The sequence below is a fragment of the Alligator mississippiensis genome, chromosome 1 (genome assembly GCF_030867095.1).
Source record: "Alligator mississippiensis isolate rAllMis1 chromosome 1, rAllMis1, whole genome shotgun sequence".
Lineage (NCBI taxonomy): Eukaryota > Metazoa > Chordata > Crocodylia > Alligatoridae > Alligator > Alligator mississippiensis.
The window spans coordinates 71215980-71233913 of NC_081824.1; the positions used below are offsets into that span (position 1 = coordinate 71215980).

Genomic DNA, 17934 nt, shown 5'->3' on the forward strand with positions numbered 1-17934 from the left:
CCACTAGAGGGTTGTTAAATAAACTCAAGAGACCCAAGGAAGAGGACCATGTCATTTGCACAGAGGAAGGCAAAAACTCTAAAAGTCCATACCAATCTGACTGTGGGGTAAAACACTTTTCTGACTCCAAACGTGACAAACAGTCTGAGTGTTGGGCCAAAACCTTCTAACCAGGAATCTTAATTCTTGCAGGGGCATACAGACACCACAGTCAAAGTCCACATTCTTGGCTACAGCTAACACCAAATGCTTCCAAAGAAGGAAAACAAAAAAAAAAAAAATCCAAAACCCTGACACCTGTAGCAACAGAAGGGAAGAAGAATCATAGAAAATTAGGGTTGGAAGGGACCTAAAGAGGTCATCAGTCCACCACTCTGCTCAAAGCAGGACCATCCCTAACTAGATCATCCCAGCCAAGACTTTGTCTAGCCAGGTCTTAAAAAATTCCAAGGATGGAGATTCCACCACCTCTCTGAGTAACCTGTTCCTAGTGAAAAATATCTTCTTAATAACGAATCTAAACTGGCCTTGCTGCAACTCGAGACCATTGCTCCTTGTTCTGTCATCTGTCACTGCTGGAAACAGTCCAGCTCCATCTTCTTCGGAACTACCCATCAAGTAGGTGAAGACTGCTACTAAATCCCCTCTCAGTCTTCTCTTCTCCAGGCTATAAGCCCAGTTTCCTCAGCCTTTCCTCAGAAGTCATATGCCCCAGCCCCCTAACCATTTCTATTGCCCTCTGCTGGACTCTCCAATTTGTCTACATGCTTTCTGCCATGGGAGGCCCAAAACTGGATACAGTATTCCAGAGAGATTAACACATACCAAACGTTCAGCTCTCCATTGCAAAATGCCATCTTTTGAATGCCAGATTCAATTCCACTCTAAGTTGGTGAACTTTAAGGCTAGGTACAGATGTTCAAAAAAACTTCAGGTGGAATTGATCTAAGTTGCACAGTTTTCTGTAAGCAGAGTAATTTAGATCAGTAGCAAACAGAATACACATTCACCCCTTTTTGTGGGGAGGGCGGGGGGGCACAGATCTTAAACTGGGTTCTGCCATTTTTAAACCAGGTTGTGTGTGCTGTACTTCTGCTCTGTTACAGATATAGACCAGTTTCCAAGCACTTAAACCAGTCAAAGTGTAATGTCTGTACATGGCTTAAAAAATTTAAGAAAATGTAGACTGTGGCACAAGATGAGGAGGTCAAACAGGCATGAAGTTTTGTGAGGAAGTAATTACAGAATCATGAACCCTTAACAGCCCCATCTTGTCAATAGCTTCCCTTCTCTTCACACTGCTAGCTGATGTTAACTGCACTTTCAAATTGAGAGAGGAAGCCTATGACCATCAGGTTCCAATCACCTACTGTCAGTTAAATTAAAAATGAGACATTGAATTGTACGTGAAAACTGAAAACTGAAGCCCTTGCATACACTATACTATAGAATATGCAATACAAGCATTCTGTAAAAAAGTGGGTTACTGAATTCTGTTATTTGAAGCTTTGAATATTCTTTGGGTCTATGAAGAAAGCATTATAGTAACCAGGTTTCAGGCAACAAAGGCAAAAATAACTAATGAGGCCCAAAACCTTCTAACCAGAAGCAAACTAAAGTAAAACAAATGTTCTTGTTTTAGGCAAAACAATTTCTTTAGTCTCCTACTGTTAAATCCATAAGAAAAGAGCAAGACATCAGTAAATACCACCAACCGAAATATCTGTATTGTGCTTAACGGCAAGGAGGGAACTGCAATCTAGGTGATGAATGGGATTAGTCATTAATTCATGCAGAAAATATTGCTCAAGTTCCTTCATCTAAAATTACTAAACAACCTCCATGCATTTCAAAGTTAAGTAAACACAGTGCTTGAGACTAAAGACAATAGCTTTTTTCTATGTGGGGAAATGCTATTGATACTCATATATTTAAATTTAAGATAAGAAAAAATTTACTTAGATTGAATGAGACAAAACCACGCAAAGGCCAGGAGGATTCTCAGTTCATTTAAATAAGGATTTAGGGCTGATTGGCCTAAGGAAGCAGCAGTAACTTAAGTAGATAGATTTTCTTATCTTTTAACTCAGCATAGTTAATGTGGAAATTACTGACATGAAAATAATGCTTCACAATGCTACTTTCTTTACTTTTATTAGGACTGAAGAAAGGAATGGGAAAAAGAAAGGTGCTGGGTTTTTTGTTTGTTTTGTTTTAGCTTATGTTAACAAAGAACTGATGAGCAAAAAAGTTACGTTTGCTACTAGGTAAATTCAGAAAACCATCAAGTTAAGGGTAGTTAAGATAACCAATCAAATGTATAAGTTTTCAATACATCATATGCATTTCATTTATATATTTTTAATACATTACACACACAGCTAAACAGCATTTTGGTCACATATTCAGTCGACTGCAATCTGTCAACAACGAAATAACGAAGAATTTAACCACATATTTGCAATGAGTCTGTATGCCTCAGCACTGTTGAGAAGATACCTGTACTATAAGAACACTCATGTAAATAAGATTAAGACTTGCTCTGATGGAAACTAACACTCTTCCAAAGGTTATAAATTCAAAGAGAGAATTTTTACAATAACAAAACTTACTTGCAGTAGATTTTTTTAATATAGCAATAGCTATTATCCCAGAAGTTTGCTTTTGTATTTAAAAAAAACCTGCCACATTCATAACATTTACATCGTTTGATGTGAAACAGCTTTTGAATGGCTCAAAATAAGAATTGTTGGCTGAATAATTATTCACTATAAAATTAAAAAAGAAAGATCCTGTAAGAATTTTTAAGTTTTTCCATTGTTTTCTGGAATATGCTGTTTTAGAAGTAGGAACCATTCACTCATGCAAAGCTAGAACACAAACAATATAGCATATATTTTCAGCTAGCCAAGCTTACCTCAATCCAAGAGCTGCTTAACATGCTATGAAAATATTCTGTAAAGAAAAAAGGTCAATTTGAGACACGATAATAGGTAAGTTACTGTGAACAACACAGGCTAAAAATATTATATACGTACCAAGTCTTGCACAGAGTACGCATTTATGACAAGGGAATTCCTTTCCATCTACAGATTTCAGGGTCACATCACAGAGGTATGAACTACAAGACATTTAACACGATTTAGAAAAATGACAATCCTGAAGCTACTGAGTAAATATAACTATACAAGAAATTAAATTTCTTTTGATACATGAAACTAGATATTTTGATAGGTTTTGACTTATATTTCAAAGAAGGGATGGAAATACAAACACTTAGCTAGAAATATAGTAGCTTATATAAATTCTAACATTAATAGTAGTAAGCGAAAGGTAACCAAAGCAGAACAAGTTTCTCAGCGTTAAGATAACAAAAGTAACATCCGTGAAAAGGACTTCCCCTGAGAGCAGGCCTACCTTCCTTTACCACTTCACAAACTATGGTCACAAACACTTAGTCAGCATTAATTCAAAGCCTTAACCATACATGTACAATGGTAGGCTTGAAGCAAGATTTGTGGTTTTGTTTAAAACTTATCTTTGCTAACTTAAACTAGGATAGCTTGACAGCACATCTTTCAGGAGTGAAAACTATTCATTGATCCATGTGGGGGAAAAAATGTCTGAAATGTTTTCTATGAAAGATGTAATACATACTTGAACAGGAATAGTCTATACCAAGGGTGTTCAACCCCCAGCCCTCAGTCGTCATGTCATCTAGCTCAACAGGCTCCCCATGGGTCTAAAATGCTGCTGCTATTCCCCTACCACCAACTTAATTGCTACTCCTGTGCTACCAAATTTTTAGACCCATGAAGATCCCAGAGGGCCAGATAACACAAGCAGGAAATAGGTCCCTGGGGCAGGCAAGAGCCAGATTTTGGTGCACGTTACTGGGCCAAGGCTGCACAGGTCCCAGTACCAACTGCATAGACTAGCCTCATGCCACTCATCCAGCCTGCAAGCCTGAAAGGTTGAGCATTACTGGGCTATACTATGTAAAAACAATTTCCAAGCACAAATAGTAGTAAAGCATCAATTCAGGCATATTCCCCCAAATGAAAATGTTTCAGATATCATTAAGTAAAACTTGTACATTTCTAACTGCCCCCCATCTCTCCCCCACCCTCAAGAAACAGCAGCCATCCTAGCAGCCATGAATCATAATGCCTGCTTTGAGATGTACCCCAGTTGTAGAGGGCTACCTGTTGGGAAGGGGGGTAGAATACATGTGGTATGGAAGTAAATACAGTATACTGCATTAAGAGGCAGCAAAGAATTTACTGGTGATGAATGAGTGACAGCTGCTCTGTCTTACCTTTTTTTCTGTCCATTCCTATCCTACAATAAATTAACACTAAAGTGCAATATAGTTCGTCCTTCAACATAACAGGCAATATGTCCCCATAGTTTAGCTTCCACTTACTGCTAAACTAAGCAGACAATTAGTTGCAACTGTGCACTTGTAAGCAGGCAGTTATGGTAGAGTCAGCTAACTTGCTTTGCTCCCCACCTTTTTAAAATTTGTGCAATTGTTTTGTCTGTCTACAAACAGAATAACCAGGATATTTTTCTCTAGACATTACTATTTTACAAAACAAATTAAATCTGTGAAAGTTGTGAAAAAATAAGAAAACACACGAGTTTCAGAAAACGAATGAAGTGTCAATGATTAAAAGTCAGTATATACAGAAATAAAAGAATTCCTGTCACCAACTATGAAATGCGCGTAAGTGTATGAACTCACTTTACAAGACATTAACTGTAGAAGAGATGCATGTCACACACAGCAAAAAAAAATGTTGTATGTATGCGTGTGTAAGTGCCAGATTCTAAAAGTAAGGTCACATTTCAAGATTTAAGCTTTCAGTTTTAGTGCTCTCACCATTTCTTCTGGTTTAACTTTGGTTTGTTTCCATTTTTCTTGTTGACAACATTAATTTTCCCATTTTCTAATCTGACTCCATCCAACCTGTAAGGCACAAATGCATATCTCAACTATTATCTAATTATTGTTAGATTACACGGGTGAGGTAAATTTGAAAAACAATATGACTTAAAAATTGAATATCTGTAGGTAGCCTATGGGGAGAATCACTGGTCTCCTGGCAGAAACTAAAAGTTTATATAGATGTTCAGGCTTTTTCTCCTGAAGCAAAAAAAAAGCCACTCCAGGGAATCAGGGTTAAATCACTCCTGAGAGTTACACCCAGGAGACCAAACATCTATATGCTTTCCCCTGGATAAACAAGAGAGAAAAAGCTTCCTGCCTTCCTGAAACTGGGATCACCCCAGTTTCGAGAAGGTGTGGAGGGCAGCTGCTTTCTCTACCTTCCCACACAACGAGGGGAAAAGAGAAGCAGCCACGACTCCCTGCCTCTTCCCCAAACCAGGCAGCCCTTGGTTTAGGAAGAGGCGGGGGACTTTGCCTGCTCCTGCTTCTTGCCCCTGCCACCCAGCTGAGAAGCAGGGTGATGATTTAAAAGCCAGCACTCAGGAGCTGGGCTCTGGGAAAGTTTCCTGGCTCCTCGCCACCCAGCAAGTGATGGGGCAGCAATTTAAAAGTCAGTGGCTGAGAGCAGGCCATAGGTCCCTGAACACTGCTCTCAGCTGCTGGCTTGTAAAATTGGTGCCCCACCACTCAACTGGGCAAAGCTAGAAGCCAGGTCAGGGACACATTCCTGGAGTCCTGATCCCAGCCACTGGCTTTTAAATGCTGCCCAACTGAGTGGCAAGGCAGCAAGGGGAAGCTCATGGGGGCTGGCCTGGGGAAAACCTCTGCATGCTTGGCTCCTGGCCACTCCAGCTTTTAAATCACCATCTCTGCCAACTAGCAAAGTGGCAAGGAAGCTAAGGGAAGCTGAAGGGGCTGGAAGTAGGGTTCCCAACCCAAAAATGTTTTGTACTGCAAAATTAACTGACAAACTTTTTTTTTTGTACTGATACATGTTTTTAGTGGTGTATATTTTACATAATGTACATAATTTATATTTGCCAGGTCCTGCTTTGCCACCAGGCCTCAGAAGGGCTGGATTCAAATTAGGAGTTTAACCCCAAGCATAGTAAAAAACTAACTAAAGCTTAGTTATCAGTAAGAGAATCTTGGGCTGGCAAACTTGCTCATTCGCAATAAAGGTAACCATATTACTCCAATCCAGGGGTCCCCTATTCACCCTCATACCCCGACTGCACCCTGAACCATGTTGCCCCTCCCAACTAACCCCCAGCCTTACCCCTACTGGTCCTGCTGCCTCCAGCCCAACCCAACCAACTCCCAGAGAAGCCTACCTACAACACAACAGTATTACAGGATGGGAAACAACAGCAGCACACAGGTCACAGACAGAAGTGACATTTATCGTGAAATCTGCCTCTTGAAATCGCTCTAAAGCCATGCCCAAACAGAAGAGTACAGCTGCAGAGCCCTGCGATAGCCATGGCAAATTAATCCTCATTCTATGATGGTTCAAATGAAGCTTCTCCTAAGTGAAGCAACTTAATTTCGGTCTGCTCCAGCTGCAGCACAGTAAGCTGCAGCTACTGTCTCTGGATGGCAAGGCAGGGGAGGAGGTCACTTCTGGGGTTCTCAGCTCCACTGGAGTGGGGGGGCTGGTAGATTAGAGCTCAACTTGCGGGAGGGGGCTCTGATCTACCCACCCCTCTACCCCACTCCAGCAGGACTGAGATAACCCCAGAAGGGGCCTCGCTCCCTGCCTTCTCCCCACTCCCAACCAGAAACTGCAACAGAGCTGAGAGGCAGAGCCAGGGGAAGGTGCAGCCCCTCTCTCTGGACTGGCTCCAAATTGGAGCCGATCTTCTACTCTCCTGAACCAACAACCAACATCTGTTGGATCGGAGGAATCAGTGTAATTCATGGCAATTTCTATACATCACCATGATTCAGATCCAGGAGCTGCGCTTCTGTCTGTGCCCATGGTTAGAAGGGGTAGGATTTACAAAGCCCTGAGAGAAGGCTTCCTGCAGTGCTGTGCACTCTCACTCAGGTACCAGGTGGAGTTGCTGTGCCCTGTCTGTCCTTCAATCAATCTCTGGCTGTACAGCTTCTTTCCAAGTGGGAGCTTCACAAAGCAGCTTCTTGAACCACAAAAGCACTGAGGGCTCACAAATGCAACACAGTGCCAAATAAGAGGGCACTTTAAAATTGTTAGTTTTCACACCACTGTACATGTACTAGTAACTGTTAAATGCATTGTCTCTTGAAGAATATCATGATACAACTACCTCAATCTCCTCCCAGCTGACATGTTTACAGAATATGTGAAAGTACCAAATTAGAAGACATATCTATCTAAACAGGTTTGGTCATGAGAAACTTTTCCATTTTCTGGGCAGGCTGACATTTGGGTCAGAGGGATAATTCACCAAGCAGCACAAAGATGAGAACTCAAAAAAGAGCATACATTTCCCTTAACATACCTTATACTTAAATTGTCAAGCCCAAATTTCTTTGCAGCAACTTGCAAAATTTTTATTGGGTTGATTTCTTCACCAGCAACTTTGCCTTTTTTAGAAGACTTAGGTTTGTTTTTCTGTCTGTCATTTATTACATGGACTTGATTACTTCTGTAAACCTCAAATGCAGACTTCTCATTAACATCTCCATCAAAACTCATTTTATTCAGGTTAGAAATTAGGGTATCATGGTAGTCTTCTGTTTTTTCTTTATACAGTATTTTTGGCTTGTAACCAGGTGTCAAAAGATCACAAGTGTCAGTGTACATGAACTGCAGAAGGTACACAAACAAATCTGGATGAACTTTCTCTATCACATAAAGATCACATCCTACAACATCTTCATCTTTATGGTAGACTTCCAGAGTGTCTAGACAGTTGTCATCAGAAACGAATAGTTTCTCGAAGAAGTCAGAACGCATGGCCAAGATGTACTTGTGCACAGGATATGTCTTAGTGCCGATCTGAAAAGTCACATCATGAACACTGTCCATTTCATCAGTTTCTCGTAACAATTTGCTGAAGTCCTCAACAAAATTTGATGAGGAAACGCTTGGAATTTCATACAGACTAGAATACAATAAAATAATTTTTATTTGGTTGAATCCCATCAGAGCTATTTTAAAAGTAAAAGGACTCCCCCCCCTGCAATATTTAACTACTGTATTTACTTGAATACAAGATGAGTGTGCTCCCCCCACCCCTTAAATCAGCATAGGGAAAAAAAGCCCCCCCACCTTACAATCACTTACAAGGAAGTCTCGCTAAATACAGTGTCTATCATTAAACTGCTGTCAAAACCACCATGTACGTGCTCAGCAATGAAAACCAACTACAAAGTTGATTAAATGCAAACAACACTGAGCATGACTATAAAACACATGGCCCACATTGGGCAAACATGTTCCTGGATGCCTACCGAAAGGACAGGTTAATGCAGCCCATCTGAATAAGATATACAGTAGTGCCCATTGAGCACTGTCCCCCTCAGTGCCAACTCTTTTTTCAAGTCACGGTGAGCCACAACATTGCATACAGCTCACCCAAAATGCTTCTGTTGTCCCCTCTCTCAAATCTGGTACATATCATTAGTGTAGTTCCACCCTCCATGATGTGAAGCCAGACCAGGTTGCCCTATGCCTTATCTGCATATACACTTTTGGAGCACCCCAGGACTTGTGACAAGACAACGCAATTCCAGGCATGAGTGAGGGCTAATTAGTACATGGATTTTTTTTTTGCCGGGGGGGGGGGGGGGGGCGGCCGCGAAGAAAGGGATCTGGAGTGTACACGCATATTGAGCTGTGCTGAGCTACGGATCACCATGGTTTGAAACGTTGTTGACCCTGCTAGGGTAAGTCATGAGCCTTTGGTTTTGGACTAATGTAAGCAGGTCTCAAAATGCTGCTCAAAAGTGTGTTTACAGAGTACCTGTACTAAAACTTGCAGCTGTTCCCCACCCAAAAAAGATAACATGCAAACTAAGTGCATGGGTACTATACGTAAATTGCTGCAGCAATGTTCACTTTCAAGACTATTGTTTTTAAATTTGCTTTTCACTTCCGTATGTCCAGGGAGAGCAAGGTCTGACAGTAAACAGAAAGGGAAGGGACTGCCAGGGGAAGAGAAAGCAAAGAGATACCTGACCCCCCAGATTTATTTTCCTTGCTGTAGCAGTCAGAGAGGGACAAATTCAAGGCAAACCTCTAATAATTTTCCAGGAATAGAATCTAATTATAATATAAATTAATAAAATTTCCACATATAGAATATAATTTTTGGAAGGTCATCTTATAATCAGGGTTGCCTTCTATTTGACTAAATAGTGAAAAAAGAAAATATCATATTTATTTGAATATTGTATTTAAAGTTTCATGGTACAGGCTTTATTACACAGATAAACCACTAATATGTCATTAAGAATTACATGAAAAAGTACAATTTTCTAAAGCATCAAATATTGTATTTTTCCATCTAAAATAATAAGCCAGCAATTCTTCTATTAAAAAAATCAGCATTGAGTGTTGTATCATTTTTCCAACACAGAAGTACTTAAAATAATTTTAAAAAAATTCTAAAACCATTTGAAAAGCTCAACAGTGAAGTTAAAATAAATGGAAGAAGTCATGTTAAAGAAAGTATGTTCAGAATCAAAACAGCTGGGAAAGAAACAATTAACCTTTCAATGTTTTAATTTATTCTCACACAAATGAACAACAGGAGTTAATTTTTGTTCTCAAATGAAAATATGCCATTCAGTTTCATAAATTACAGAGCATCTTTGTGTTTCAAGAACGAGAAATCTTCCCAGAAAGCATTCTTAAACATGTTGCTTATAACAATTCCTGCAATTCAGAGCAAACATTAGTACACAATCATCCCTGAAATCTATTTTAGGAGAGTTTGGCTTGAGTATTTTTACATGATTATCTATCAGACTATTTTGTCTTTGCACAAAATAATTAAAAGCATTTTGCCTACACAAACTAAGGTGCGTAGGTACTTAATAACATGCAAATATTCTGCACAGAAGCTAAGGTCACCATATATAAGTGACTCCTGCAGAAGCCAAAAAGGTGGTGTGGTGCTCTGTCAGGCAGAAGCTAAGTAGAAATCACAAAAAAAAAAAGTTGATGGAACAGGGAAAATGCTTTACAGCCACATTCAGCAACTGAATTTACAGGTTTGGTATCTGAAAAATACCTTGTTTTAGGATCCGACTGTAAAACAGCAAAGTTATTTCCATTAGGATCTGTGGTAACACTAACAGCTCTGTGGACAAAAGCAAGCTTCTCAAGTCGAATTTTTTCATATACACTGTTTGTATCATTGTGACAAGATGCATCATATGAGCAATTCTGAAGACTTGTTATAACATCTGTTTAAAAAAAAAAAAAAGATATGGGGCAGGGGGAACATGAAAGGGTAAATTCAGATTTAACTAATAAAACAAAAGGACAAAATTCATGACTGCTAGTTTGGAATCACTCCACCTACTAGTGAGAAGTGGCCAGTTCTGAAGTGAAACAGAAAACTGTACAGCACCAATATTATACAACACATATTAGGACAAGAAGTTAAAAAAGCAGCAAGGAGAATCGAGAGACACATGATAGTTACACAAACTGAAATTTGATTAAAACTGTAGATTTAGACTTAAAAAAATATATAAGAGCTAAAAGTCATCCAAAAGGCAACATTCCAGGAGCACAATATCCTCCAGCCTTAACACAATGAGGAGGAACTGGTTGGACACAGAACACAAATGCCACCTAGTGATTGACCAAGACATTCTGATCACAGAACTTGAAACTGGATACGTCTCACCTAAGTTCTTAGCCAGTTCAACCCTCCTAAGCTTGTCAGATGTAACAGCATCACACTACCTCAGCAAGGTTATAGGCTAATGAGTTATATCCAACTTCTCTCTCTCAGAATACTTTTCAGTATAAGATTTGTAATTAAAATGCACGGTCAATGTATTTGCAGAATGAACAACTTAGAAAACAGATAAGGTTTTTTTTAACCATGAATTTGTAGCACTTGAGTTCTTATCATTATATCAGGAAATCTTACTAAAATATTTTAATCAGAGTCTGATGCATGCTTGAAGATGTAAAAGTTCTGCATTTAAGTAGTCTTAGGTCAGAAACAGAGAATATTAATAAGCAAAAAGATGGCTCTTTCCACTCATCCAGAGCACTTCAGGTTACCAGGAAGTGATGACACAAGACTTTAAAAGCCTTTTAAAAAAATGTTTTTAAAGAATTAAAAAAATTCTCAAGAATAAAGATCCTGGTACAGGATCAAACCAGCAGTCTATCCAAGTTAACAGATCCCTTTACTGACCAATCTGGGGACTATGTCCCATCATCTCTATAAGCCAATGAACAGCACTGTGGGCTTCAAAAAGAAGCTGTATTCAATGATTCTGTAATGGAGGGAAGTTGCTATGTTGTGATGCCTAGTGGGAAAATAGAGAAGTAAAATAAAAAACTGACAGGTTAACTCACAGTGTACTGGAAGTGATGGGGAGGAGGGGGAGGGAAGGATAATATCTCACTTCGGAAAATACAAGACTAGAATCTTAAAAGTGAAGCAAGAAACTGGCTATTGAAAACGGAAATGGAAATGAGACTCAAAAGACATGTTTCTGAAGGCCATAAAGCTCAAATACATCCCAAGTTGACTGTAACAAAACCTATAATAGTCTATATGTTTGAACACTAGAACTGAACACATTTGGTGATTTCAATCAAATCCTAATGGACGGGTGTTTCCGTTTCCAAAAACCACCATGCACGCACAACTCTGTTAGCAATGTGAGTCAAGAGGTCAAGGACTTGGTGAAGCCTGATTAACCTTCGGACTTCAAGAAACAGTTTCTATAAAACTAGACTGCTGTTCTGGTGAGGCAACATGAGGAAACACCCCAAGTGAAAGAGGGATGGGAGAGGCATGGGTCAATATCTGCCAGAAGGCCGTTGAAAGTTGCAGAAATGAGCAGAACCAAATATCAGTGCAAGAAAGCAAAAACTAAAAGAATTATTACAGCTTCCTCTTTCTGGTTTGAGCCAGATATTCCAGCCAAGCAGAATGTAAAAGATACCCCAGCACAAACTGTGAGTAAATAAAGGAGACTAAGAATGGAAGATTCCCTTTCCTAATATTAAAAAAAAACAAAAAACACCCCTCTAAAACCTCCTTCAACAGTTAGGAGAGAGATAAAAACCAGAAGTGACAGTCAAATTAGAACTTTTGCTACCACTTGATTGTACTTCAGCATTTCTAAAAGGTCATCCTAAAAAACACATAGTAATACTAACCTTTTCTTTCTGAAGATTTTTTCCCCTCTTCTATCCACATTCCTCTAAAGGCTTCACCATCCTGAGTGACAAACATCATTTCATCCTTATTTGAAGCAAGATCTGATATGAAGACTTGGCGGCCATAGACCCATCGACACTGTTTCATAGGACTGGTAGATGACTTCCAGCAGAACACCTGTAACATTAATGTTGTTCTTTAGAAAATGGAGAAACTAATAGGAAACGAGCAAAACATTTGCACAAAAACCACATCACATCTCAAAACTGGATAAAAGGCAATCCAGTACGCAAACATTTCAATGATCTGGATTTCTCTGGAACATTTTCTTGGAGCAGTACAGGAAGATTCTGTGATATCAGGAGATACTTGCCTGTGGAAGTCCTTCCTGAAAATACTACAAGGGATTACCTAATAGTCAAGAAAAGTTTACTTTTACTTCAGTGCACAAGCACATACATAGACCTGCCTCATCCTCACTCCCAGCAGCATTTACACTGCTTACATCTCAAGCCATCTCCAAAAACTCTGCTGAAGCACTGACACAATAGGTTTAAGGGGGTGGGGAAGGATACTGCAAATACACTACTAATGCCACAGAAAGAGTATTCAGGAGTTACTAGAGTTACAGCCACAGGTGCACCTGTGGTGGCCATCACAGAGGACATTCCAGTTTTCTGCTACTCTGTCCTCTATTGATACGAAACCTGACGCCTTTATGTCATAAAGGCGTCGGGTTTCATATCAATAGAGGACAGAGTAGCAGAAAACTGGAATGTCCTCTGTGATGGCCACCACAGGTGCACCTGTGGCTGTAACTCTAGTAACTCCTGAATACTCTTTTCTTCAAGAGAAAAATAGAGGACATAAAGGCGTCGGGTTTTGTATCAATAGAGGACAGAGGACAACCCAGACTGTCCTCTATGATGGCCATTCTAGTGCACACACACAAAAACACATCACGATAACCTATTTTTGGTGATAATTACATCTCTAAATTTTAAATAACACTGAACAGATATGGGAAAAAGAGCCCTTGATGAAGACTAAAAATGAGTTGTGAAAGCAGGGAAAGAAAAAAAACTCAAGTGGGAACACCACATTTGCCCTCTTTGTTATCAGCTGTACAGAATACTGCTTCCTTCACTACCGTAGTTATTTTCATCCATAAATTTTACATACACACACCACTAGATGGTGCTGCACGGTTAGAACACGGTTAGAACTTAGTGACCTAGATCTAAACTCCTTGGACTTTTAAGGATTTGTACAAATGACTACTTTATAAATAAATGAGCATTTCAATCAATTCTCTGCATCTGCACACTTGTAAGAAAATACGGTTGCCTGCAATTAAATATAAACACTAGAGCCATTCACTGGGTCTGAATGTAAATTTTTCCAAAGTGTGCTCAGGCTATAAGATGCATAGGATCTCTAGGACGGTCTAAAGATAAGCTGTAGTAGCACTGATTATGTCGTTTTCATTTCAGAAGATTACTAGCAGTGCTATACAGAATCAGGTTTGTCTAAACAGAATGCTGGTCTGAACTCATTACATTTAATGTCCCATTTCCTTTAAGGCACAGGGTACAAAGAAAGAAAAGTCAAGGAATTACAAACAAATGGCACATGCTTATGTAACTTAATTATTTTATCAGAATGCAGAGCTCAAGGCATCTTATTCTAATGCCTTACTCACAAAGCTGCTGTCAGGATTGCTCACAAGATTATAATAATAATTATCATTATTATTATTATTCTGCAACTAGATGAAAGGGATGAACACAGCTTGTAAGGGAGCTGCAAGGCAGGCAGACAAGAGTTCTCATACAACTAAACCCATGAGAGTAGTTATTTCATTATTTTTTTCAGCCAGGTAACACCTGCCCAGATGTCAGGTGCCACACGCCTCCCATTCAGCAACCCATAGAGAGAGAGACAAAATTACAACTGGGAACCTCAACTAGTTCTGTCCTCTGTTTACTATCAATATACAGGTCTCTGAAAATACACTACTGCATTCAGCAAACAACTTACTCTTCCAGCTTCATCCAGGGCAAGAATGCAAATCTTTTCACCCCCATTTTCTTCAAGGTGTTGAGGATCCACCTTGTAGTCCAAAAATCCCCCATTAACAAGAACCTTTTTGAGGTTCAGCTGCCTGAATACAAAAATGAAAATATAAATTAATATGTATTTTAGGGGAAATATTAAGGTGTACAATAGTTGACACTATATTTGGAGAACCACTAAAAATTGTAGTTAGAATAAATCACAAGAAATATGTTGCGAAGAATGGAGAGGACAAGTGAACCCCATGAGAATAGAGGTCATGCCACCAGAGCCCTGAAATGGAATTAGATCTCTCATTGTTAAAAATGAAAGTTCTTTCTGCTTCCAGAAAAAACCCCCTCATATTAGAATATGAAATGTAGTCATTGATTTATCTTTCCATTTTGCTGCATTTCTTCAGCACTATCTAATCCAAGCAACTTCACCCAGATGAAGAGAAGGAAGTTCCCACAGGAGGTAGAAGGGGATGTGCAAGATAATCAGATGGCTCTGTACAGCACATGATGATTTCTTAACAGTTCTGTTCTAACTGAGCAAAAACCTAACCTGCATTTCATATAGTTCTCATAAACTCTGCCCATCCCCAAAAAGATTTGCATGCCACATTTGGAAACCTGAATTCAGTGACCAAGAAATCATGTGGTTACCGAACATAAAGTAACAAGTTAGGTTCTCCTATGTTAGAATACATTTTTGGAAACAACAGGATGCACATATCAAACTTTACATAATAGAAATCCACTGTTGTCCTCCTCTACCTTCAAAATCATGTCCACCACACTCAACTAAAAACAAAGTCTGCACTTCACCCTTATTAGATCTCCTTCAAAAATTTCAGCATAAAAATCCATGGTTATTTTTTTTTAAAGAAACTGGATTTTATTTAAACTAGATATTTCCTTTTAATACACCTCTCCAACAGCCTTTATAAAATAAATTATAACAATTTATGTTAAGGTCAAAGACTGACACACACCTAAAGACCTTTAAACGTGCAAGGCCTTCCAATACAGTTTGTTAAAGGAAAAGACACTGTGATAGTTCAATTTTTGAACTTCCCAGGGGAAAAGAGGGAGAACCACACCTACTTGGAAGCCATCTTCTTGCACTGATAATCTGTAAGCAAGTAAATATCTCCTCTTTCAGTAACACATACTGTAGCACCATCACTTGCAGTGACTAAGGACACAGCAATGCCCTTATGATGCAGAGCAGAGACTTGACGAGGTGCAGTTACACATTTCTCTCCATTAGGATCCAGCAAGTATCCTACAAAATACAGTTACCCACAAATCTTACTTTAGAAAGTATAATTATTGACTTAAAAACAATATCTTCTTCATTCCTTTAAAGATTCCCAACACACCAATTAAATTTTAAAACCTTTCCTAGGAAAATAACTTACCTCCCCACCCAAATAATTAGGCAAATATAAAACGTTAGTTATAATGAAGTTGCTATTTTTTTCACCCAACACAGATGTCATTCAACATGGATTTCTGGTTAAACATACCAGAGGAAGAATAATTCAGTAGAGACAGCCATTACAATGCCACAACAGAACCTGCATTTGTTTTGCAGCACTTTGAAATAAAAATGTATTGGTAAGGCAGACAACACAGCATATGAACTCTATTGTATTCAGGCAAGATACAGTCTGCAACACTATAGCTACTATCACAACACAACTGCAGGTATTAGCTAATCTGTGGAGCATCTGCCCATAATCACTGTTTCTAATTTGTTCAGAGCTCTAGCAGGGTGTCAGCCTATCCAAAATGGCTCCTGTAGGTCAAGGCAGAAGGCCCCTAGAAGACATAACACTTAAAACATGATTAACAAGTTAATCACATCGTAAATAGTAACCTGGACACACATGAATTCAATTAATGACACAATAAAACAGGGAAAAAGACACATAATTATTATACGAAAAAATGCATAATAACTTTGTGGCCGGTTCTCATAGCAGCATAAACTGACCATGTGGCCAGCACCAGAGACCACAAGGTACTGACAAATGCACCCAGACATGGGAGCATCACCTGCCAGTATCACAATGCCCAATTCCACAGTCACACTCCCTCCGTGCACATGGGAGACAACTTTGGGGATCACAGGTCAGATCTATCATGCTTTAACTGGAATGTATATCAGCAGCTGAAGTCAGATTGCCTTTCTTGGTCCAAACAATTTTTTTTAAATTCTTTTAAGACTTTAAGATAAGCCCTCAGAAGGAGCACTAATTTCTTTCAAAGAAATTAGTATTAAATACATCTGTATTACCTTGCTACATCAGCACCTCCCAGGATAACTCACCAAGCAAAAGCAATCACAGCTAAAGTGTTGCTTTAAGACAGGTGTGGACAACTATTTTGACTGGAGGGCCACTTAACCATTTTGGTGTCCTCAAAGTCCATATGAGTTTTGGTGTCTAGAGCAGTTCTGAACTCTTTCTGTACCAGGACCCATTTGTAAACATCAATGGCCAGTCCTGACCCAGCCCCCTTCACTCCCAAGCCGCTGCCCCCAGGTCCCCACCCCCCAGTGTGCCAGGCAGGGTGTAGGTGCATGTAGTAAGGAGGGACATGGGGGGCCCCAAGCAGCCTGCAAGGGAAAAGCCATGGTTTCTCACGTTTTTCTTCTTTAAAGGAGAATCCATTTTTTAAGTTTCTCCATGACCCTTTCGTATATTCTTGAGACCCACTTTCGGGTCGCAACCCATGGGTTGAGAAAGCTGCTTTAGAGGGCCACCTCTGTCTCTCCCCTTCTTCTCCTCCCTGGAGCTGTAGCACACCTCAATCCTCTCCTTCTCTCTCTTTTCCCCCCACCCCCTACCCACCCAGAGCTGCAGCACATGCCAATCCTCATCTCCAACCCAGAACCTGCCAGCCCTGTCTGCAGCTTACGCCACTACCTGCCCAGCACAGCAGAAGCAGCCCAGGTGGGCGCTGGTGTCATCTGTGGACATGGCCAACAGATTCTGAGTGGGGATCAGGGCATCAACCCGGGTCCACAGCTGACACCTGTCCAGTGCTGATGTGGCAAAGTCTCATCCACTCACCTAGCACAACAGAAATAGCCCCACCTGCCTGCCACCACGTGACCACTGCAGCTGGAGCCACCAGGGGCCCATGGACCAGATCCCATAGTTGGTGTTCACTAGCCCACAGGCTAGATACAATCAGTGGGTAAGCTGGATCTGGCCTGTAGGCTGAATCTTGCCCACCTCTGCTTTCAGAAATTAATGGAGAAAAAACTGCTGCTACAGGTTTACCAGTTATATAAAAACAGTTACTAATTAGATGTGATCGTTCAACACATTTTACTGGTAAGTCACCATGAAGAAGATGACATGAAACACTAAAATAGAACTATAAGCTACCTTTTTCATAGAATCTGGATCAAATCTGAAAAACAAAATTTTCCAACCACATTTTGTAGAAATAAAAATTCTTTATTGGATGAACTAAATCTATCATGCCATTTCCTCCACAGCCCTTTGGCCCTCCTCAAATACTTCAGAAAAAGAAAAAGGATTTGCAAGCAAACCCAGCA

General features: G+C 39.8%; 1 protein-coding gene across 3 annotated transcripts in view; it reads right to left on the reverse strand.

The window, feature by feature from the left end:
- The window catches only part of IBTK (inhibitor of Bruton tyrosine kinase), a 104473-nt gene that overhangs the window by 43183 nt on the left and 43356 nt on the right, over positions 1-17934 (reverse strand). For all 3 annotated transcript variants that reach the window (XR_009463610.1, XM_006275612.4, XM_014596681.3), the window contains exons 8-15: positions 15465-15645; positions 14341-14464; positions 12300-12477; positions 10177-10351; positions 7438-8043; positions 4886-4972; positions 3039-3121; positions 2918-2955 (exon numbers count right to left, since the gene is read on the reverse strand). Coding sequence is in view for 2 of the 3 variants with exons in the window: in XM_006275612.4 (XP_006275674.1) it covers positions 2918-2955; positions 3039-3121; positions 4886-4972; positions 7438-8043; positions 10177-10351; positions 12300-12477; positions 14341-14464; positions 15465-15645 (1472 nt within the window). In the remaining variant the exon portion in view is untranslated. The remainder of the gene's footprint in view (positions 1-2917; positions 2956-3038; positions 3122-4885; positions 4973-7437; positions 8044-10176; positions 10352-12299; positions 12478-14340; positions 14465-15464; positions 15646-17934) is intronic.